We start from the raw sequence: 8,219 nt of genomic DNA on the forward strand, positions 1-8,219 counted from the left end.
CACACACACATGCCTCAACTGAAGCTCGAACCCCTGACCTCTCTTTGAGAAGTAGGGGCCTGGTACCGCTAGGCCACTGGCCTGTTGGTAATGAAGGCCATATATTGTGTTGCAGTCACATCACATTAAATCAAAGGAAGAGCAGAACAATGAAGGGTGAACAGCAGTGCTCTTGGAATATAGAGGTTAGCCTTTTCACCAATCAGAGGTGCTAAGTCAGTGGCACATGGCCCATAAATAGGGGTCAAACAATTAACCAGTTCATGTACAGCTCAGGCTCAACAACGCAAGAGTTTAATCCATTTTAGTTAGCACAGTACACCAGCATACATTATCGACCCATTAAGTAAGCAAGCCAGACTTGAATAAACCTTGCTTCACTCATTCAACTCAGAAACATGTTAATAAACTGACAATCATGAACACAATCGTTAAGACTAGTGAACATGGCTCATTTATTGAGCTCAGTTTGAACTCAAGATTGGCTAGCAAGCGAAACAAGCCAACCTTAACCTTGGCTAGCATAATCTGAGCCTAAAGGAAAACTAGCCATGATTTCCTACAAAATATTACCAACCAGGGACTTCTAAATGCTAGGCGACATCCAGCAACTCAACCTAAAGAAGCTTTCCTTAACAACTTAATTCATATAATATAATGTGGCTCATACCCCAAAACAAAATTTAGAAGATACAATGGCATAATGGATAACAAATACTTTCAGCAGAACATCTAAAGCCATATCAAGCCCAAAAGATACGAGGGTTCAAAAGCATCAAGGGTAAGTTAAATATTGCCTTCTAACTACATCAATATACCACTTCAACTCTTTCAACAGTTCTCCACCATTATGCACCACAGGCAAAGTAAAAGTAACAAAAAAACAAGGAAAGAGTTCACTATGCCACTTCCAGTCTTTCAGCAGTTCTCCACCCTGTCTGGCTTCCTCATTTTGATTTTCCACCCTCATCACAGCCCTGAAGAATTCCTTGCACATCAGGTACAAAAAGATATCAACATCAACAATAATTTTAACTCAAATATTAATATCAATCAGTAATTGTAGGTTGAGCTTTTACATTGACATGTAGCAAGCAATAGAATAACTTAGCAATAGCAATGGCAAATATAAGAGGTAAAACTAAGTAAAATCATGCATCTTGCCTGTTCTTTCCCTTTCTGGTTTGATTTTGCTCATCTTTTCATTCTTTTCTCTTACTTGTTTCTCCACGTATTGTTTTTTCTCTCTCATTTCTTCAAGCAAAACAGGTGACTCCTTACAAGTGACTAAAACTAGGCTCTCAGTATAAGCATCTGCATAAAATGAATCCCCATCCCATGAATCTGTTGATCCTCGAAAATGAACATGCATTACTTGTTCAGTCTCCGGATCATAAGCTACGAGATGCCCAGTTTTTTTCGCAAATAGAACTTCGCCTTTCCTTGTAAAGCCAGCTACACGATTGCCTAATCCTCCACTTAAATCAATATTGAATAGGTTCGTCCAAGACTCCGACACCCCATACTCCTTCATCACCCATACGTAACACCTATTGGCACCAGTATCCATATCGATCAGAGAAAGTGATTCTTGAAATTTTGCAACACGATATCGTTGCAACCAGTTGTTATGAACAATGCTACCAGGCGCCTTGATTTCGCTAAAGACCTCATCACCCATGTGGAATGACACAATCAAGTTGACGGATTTGCTCCCCTTCGTCAGATTGCAAGCAAACCAATGTGTAGCCCCATTCAGAAAAGCCTGGGAAGCCCGCTCCCAGATGGTATGTTGAAGACCCAAATGGCTGATGTTCCGCCATGTGCCTGTGCTCAGACTGAAAATGTCAACTTCCGGAGGAGTTTGAAAACCAAAGCCTCCGTCATCCAGAAACACAATCCTGACAACCTTGTAGTCATCAGTCTGGGAATCGAAGCCAAATCCGATGCTATGCATAAAAGGACCGTGTGATTCAAAGGTGACACGTACTGGCGGAAGGGCCATCGTCTTCTGAATCGATGGATTCCACAAGTAAAGACCGTCCATGTAACAGGACAAATCATCAGAAAGGCATACGATCCCATTGCAGCTACCGATTATCCTAAAATACTCGTTTGGAAAGCTATACAGTGGGAGCTCAAACTCTGCAAAATCACATAACATTTTGTGTTCACAGCGTAGTAGTGAGTAATGCTCTTCTTCATAATACCCCTTTTCATCACCAGCACTGGAGCACCTTCGAAATAGTAGAAGGTTGTTGCTGTTGTTCGCATTGAGGTGTGTGTGATGAAACTAGGGTTTGTGACCAAAGAATGCCACGATTTGCAGACACAAGCACACCGGACGAGGGTTTTGACCGGTAGTCTAGTGAAGACGTCAATCAACACATCACGAGGTAAGAAATCTGACATTTTCTTGCAATTCGTCGCTTGAAACAAACAGATAAGGATTTGAGCAAACAAAACCCTATATTCTTCAAAGCAAATGAACGAACCACGGCCGACTAGGAAGATTTTAGTGACAGAAGAGAAATACGATAATCTGATATTACAGTTGGCGGATCAAACTTTGCCAATTTCGACTCAAATCCAACCCGATAACCCAAGTCCACCAAACATGGTTGACACAAGTTCTAACTTTAAAACAACATGAGTCATTAAATGAATTATTTAATATATTTTTCAACTCGTTATTTAAAAAAGTGTCGAGTACGAAAAATATATATAAAGTATGCGCATGGACAAAGATCTGCTCTAGTTAACTGGAGCAGATCCAGTGCACATCTAATGGCTGAGGTGAAACCACCTCAGTTCATTTGTCAAGTCACCATTCAGTTAGCACTCAGTCAACATTTATTTAAAAAAATTACTGATATAATATTTTCATTTACCACATATACAAATACCCCATACACTTATACTAATACACCTTACACTTATACATTATACAAAATCATAATACATAATTTACAATTACATTTAATCTTTTTATGTTAAAAATTACCTTCAACTTTATCTTTGGGGATAAAATTACGGAACCATAATCTCCCTCGTCTGCTCGTCGTCTTCCTCGCGTCCTGTGAAGCCGAATTCCATTGTTCTTCTTCGTTCCAACTCCTGTAGTCTCCTCTTCGTCTTCGTCTTCGTCTCAAGTTGGAAATTTCAAAATTTAATGGCTAGGTTAAAATCTATAACGAGGAAGAAAGCCAATAAACGTACGTTCCAGGTATCTAAGAAGAAGAAGTCAATTTCTACTAATGACACTAGAACAGAAAACGTCTCACATGAAGGACAAACCTCAGGTGAAGGACGAAGCAGTGTTGGTATTTCCAGTGACGAGCAGGATTTGGTGAACCGGCCTCCCACAGTGTTCTTAATGTATAGGTAAACATTGATTATGTATCGGTTTGTTTGTTTAAGGGTTTAGAAATTTATTTCAGATTTTATGGTTGGGAATGGTGAAAATGAGTTTTCGAAGTTAATTTATTAAACGTGTTAGCTAAATATTATGATGGTATATGCAATTGATATATGATACATGTGTTAAAAAGTTCTGATAATAATAATTTGTTGTTTCCGAATATGAAATCTTCCTACATATAGTGAAAGTGTTTGTGGTTGTGATTATTAATTTAGGAATTGTGAGATTGAGTTGTGGAAGTTAATTTTTTTAAGTTGTTAGGTCAATATGTTGATTCAATAAAAATAATAAGTTAAATGCATACATGATACATGTTTAGATAAGTTGTAAGCATAATAAATTGATCTGTCCAACTTTTGTATTGTATTGCATTACAAATAGTAGATGATGAAATATGCAAATCTTCGTACATATATGTTGAAAGTATTTGTGGTTCTTATTATTAATTTATGAATTGTGAAACTGAGTTGGGGTAGTTAATTGTTTTAACGTGTTAGAAACATATGTTGATGCAGTATGGAATTAATAGATGATACATGTAAAAATAAGTTGTGATAATATGCAATGCATACATGAAGGGCCGAGTGCATTAGGAAGTACCGACAAGAGCACTTAAAACATGACAGGTTACCGAAGGCAATGATGCTTGCGGTGCACAAATCTGCTAGACAGACATGGAATGCAAAGTCTGCGGCTGATAAAGAGCCATGGATCAGGGAGTGTACAAGACGAAAGGAAGAGTGCGACAAGCTTCCTGAAGAAAGAAAGGCCCCAAAAAAAGAAAGGGTGATTAAATTTTAGAGTAAATATTTTATTTGATGACAAAACCCAGAATGTATGCATGATGTGTTATAATCATATGCCTTTGAAGCAGAAGAAAAAGGAAAAGATCAATCAGCCCAAGGTGCCTAGCACAGATGCTCTCTTTCCAAGTTCCGTAAAGCAGTGTCACAGCTTGATGAGGAAAAGATAAAGGCTATTGAGGAGCTTGGATTTAGAAAATTGCTGGAACTTAAATGTTCTTTTTTTTTTCCCGGGAGTTATGTATGTATTTAATAAAAAAAATTGACTCTGAAAAATGTTGTATAAAAGTTGAAGACATAGGTTATATACCCATCCATTCAGCCGATATCCACTCGATCCTTGGCATACCATTTGGTGTTCCAAAAGTGCCGAAAAATAATCAGTATCTTGATTCTAAGTGGATAGATGAAGGTGGTTATAAGGAAGCTGGTTGAATGCACCAAGATGTATTGTTAGAGCATGTTTTAACCTGTAAAGGGAATGGATGAATTCAAGCGAGCGTTTGTACTCTTTGCTTGCAGTACTGTACTCAGTCCCACCGGTCGTAATAATTGTCATTGGGGCTTGTTGAAAACTGTGGATGATGTGAATGCAATTAGCGGTTACAACTGGTGCGGATATGTCCGTGATTGTTTGGTGAAAACCCTGGAACCATCTGGAGACGGGAAGCTGAAAAAGTTATACGGTGGTTGTATGATTTTTTTTGCAGGTATTCTTGGTCATGATTTTTATACATTTGCCTTTAAAATGTGTGTGAATTACATATTGATTTTATGAAACAAAAGAAATAATTACTTTAATTATTGGTCTTTTAAATCAGTTGTTTTATCTGATGCGTTGTGATATGCAATACCGAGCTTATCCTGAGGGAGATATTAAAAGCTTAGGTTTTTGGACATCAGAGGTTGTACGATCACGAATCAGATGGGAGATGGGTAATGGAGGTTTTGGACATGGACAGGTAATTATTTTTGTCATGTATGGACAGGTTTATTTACGAATAGTATTTTGTATTATTGAAAATAGTTATATATATATTATAATTTGATGATAGAGTAGTGTTATCTAAATATGGAATGGAATAGTTGATCCCTTTGAAGCCGAAGACATGTAGCAGCAGCAGCAGTGGTAATGATGTGCCAACCGAAGATGGTTTTAGTCCTTCTTTAAACATTGATTTTGATGATTATCATTTTTCTGACTCGGATGTGGAGGTAATTGTGTTGTAAAATACATTATCTCTATTTACAGGATATGTTTGCAAAAGTTATGTGAACTAATTGTCTTTAATTTTCGCAGGCTTGCATAACCAAAGTGCGAATGGACATACAAATGGCTAAATTCAATGTATTAAAATCCAAAAGAAGCCTAACAAAAATGTTATCTGCCTTCAAGAAGCGGGACATGCGAAAAAAAGCAAGACTGTCAAGGGAGAACAAAGAGAAGAATGATGGGTTAGGTGGGCACGAAGTGATGTAGATGGTAATGATGATGATGTTGACCGTGTTGAGGAATCGGGTGGGGATGAAGAAGTTCAGGATGAAGAACTTGAGGATAAAGAAAGTGAGGATGAAGAAGTTGAGGATAAAGAAGTTGAGGATGAAGAAACTGATGGTCAGGATGAGGAAGATGGTGATAAAGAAAGTGATGGAGACTCTGCGGATGGCAATGAAGAAAATGAGGAAGGTGAGGATGAAGAAAATGATGGAGAGTCTGGCAATGGCAATGAAAGAAGTAAAAATAAAGAAACTGATCAAAGAAGTGAGGACGAGTGTAATGATGATGATGAGCAGGAGCAGGGTGAAAAGTATGAGACCTGTTCTACTCCAACTCACAGTCTTCTGCTAAGTACTGAGGAAAATAATGAGTTGAATGCTACTGTTGCGGCCAGTTGTCGAGACAGTGAGTTAATGGAGAATGAAGGACTTACATATGTTTGCATTTAAATAATTATTGCATTTTTTTATATGTAACGTGTGAGTATGATAATTAATTTACAAGTATTGTTGTGAATTGTCTCTTCAGTGAAATAATCGTTTCCATGTTTGGTCTCACTATAAGTCGACATCAGATTCAAAGTGTATTCCCTGATAGGTGGTTGTCGGATGATGTGAGTTGAATGAATTTCGCACATTACTATTGCATAGATGGTATACAAATTGAATTTTTCTAAATTAAATATACTTATTTAAAAGTGATTAATTTCTTTGGGAATATACTAAACATGGAGGAAGGACCTGCTGGGGAGAAGTACTGCTTTAGTAGTAGAGCAGTACAGTTCATAATTGATTTCAATGTGATGAAGATAAAGACTAAAGCTAGACGCTGGCCTGTCCTACAGCAAGTCTGGTCAAAATACATTAAGGATTCTGAGATGACTTTTCTTCCACGTCCCATGCAAGCGCAGTTGGTGAGTATGTCTTTTATTTATTGGATATAAATTTTTAAACCTTGATTTTTGTATGATTAACTTTATACTGATCTTGGTGCAGTTATTATTCCCGTTATGCATAGATGGGCATTGGTTATTGTTTGTGGTAAATCGTCGCAAGCGAATGGTGGATTACATTTGTTCAAAGGGAACAACCCATACATGTAAATGATATGTTAATTTGTTGGTACGTATATACAGTTTCAGTTGATATAAAGAATTTTTAATGGCAATATATTTAAAAAAAACTTGCTTTGATCAACAGAAAGAGTTTACTAGGATTGTGGTTGGTGAAGATATGACAAAATATCGTACATACATACCAAAGAAAATACCCCAGCAACCTGACAGGTATGTATAATTGAATGTGTGTTTCATGTAAACGTGAGGTTATACGGTTTTAGCGGGTTAGTTATAAACCAATTGTAATACAGTTGATCGGTTTGACTTGTTTTTTTATTTTCATTTCAACGAATCATGTGGGCTTTATGTGATGAGGTTTATGGAGACGTGGAATGGGGAATGTTTTTTTCGTAAATATGAACATGTAAGTAAATATGTTGATAAGTTTTACGTGCAAGTATATTTAAATTAATTTAATTGATACTTATATTTATTCATACAATATTGATAATGTTGCAGGAAGACACAAAAGTAATGCGTTCTGAGACGCTACTGCAATTGATTGATGACGATAGGAATGAAAAAAGATATGATTTGTACTCGCTAGCCGCATCTCTTCCATGAATGAATGTAAAACAAAAAAATCAATATTTGTTCATATGTTACCATTGATGGCTGTATAACATTAATCAGAATTTGGTAGTCACCATTAATTAGTATTTTTGATGTTAGTTAGTAAAAACATGTGATAAATAGAACGTCTGTTCATTTATTGATAGAAATTTTATGTTATAAAAGTGTTCGTACAGTATATGAAAAATATTTGTGATGTTACAGTTGACATATAATGATATTATAAAACATTTGTTTGTATGACAATTAAATTAATCAGATAAATGCAGTGAATTATTTATATGATATTTATATGACTGTTTTGTTATAAATATGTTTCTACACGACATGAAATGTATTTGTGATGTTGATTTATAAAACCCTATGATGTAAGCGAAAATGTATAATATTATTTACATCAATGTTACGTTAAACATATATTCATACAATAGATATAAAACAGTTGTGATTTGAGTTAGTAATACAGTATGATGTATGCCAAATCAGATAAAAATGTGTTTGTGATGGTATATCCAAGTAACAGTTAACATATAGTGAGATTATAAAACATTTGTTTGTATGACAATTAAATTAATTAGATAAATGCAGTGAATTATTTATATGATTGTTATGTTATAATATTATATATATAAATGTTCTGTTATAAATATGTTTATACAGTAGATGAAAAATATTTGTGATATTAGTTACTAATACAGTATGATGTATGCCAAATCAGATAAAAACGTGTTTGTGGTGGTATATCCAAGTAACAGTTAACATATAGTGACATTATAAAATATTTGTTTGTATGACAATTAAATTAAT

At 35.6% G+C, this 8,219-nt stretch overlaps 1 protein-coding gene across 1 annotated transcript; it reads right to left on the reverse strand.

The window, feature by feature from the left end:
* Positions 1–520: 520 nt before the first annotated feature.
* LOC132298123 (F-box/kelch-repeat protein At3g06240-like) lies at positions 521–2,531 on the reverse strand. Its single transcript, XM_059794957.1, has 2 exons — positions 1,165–2,531; positions 521–977 (listed from the first exon to the last, which is right to left on the reverse strand). Exons 1-2 carry the CDS (start codon positions 2,162–2,164, stop codon positions 970–972), a joined length of 1,008 nt encoding a protein of 335 aa, XP_059650940.1. The 5' UTR covers positions 2,165–2,531; the 3' UTR covers positions 521–969.
* Positions 2,532–8,219: the final 5,688 nt, after the last annotated feature.

This window comes from Cornus florida, unplaced genomic scaffold, assembly GCF_030987335.1.
Source record: "Cornus florida cultivar Cherokee Brave unplaced genomic scaffold, ASM3098733v1 CherokeeBrave_3.0.0_Hap2_Chr01, whole genome shotgun sequence".
NCBI classification, from domain to species: domain Eukaryota; kingdom Viridiplantae; phylum Streptophyta; class Magnoliopsida; order Cornales; family Cornaceae; genus Cornus; species Cornus florida.

Bases quoted from the DNA above. Each gene is read 5' to 3' on its own strand.
- LOC132298123 (XM_059794957.1), bottom strand. From the start codon at position 2,164: ATGTTATGTGATTTTGCAGAGTTTGAGCTCCCACTGTATAGCTTTCCA.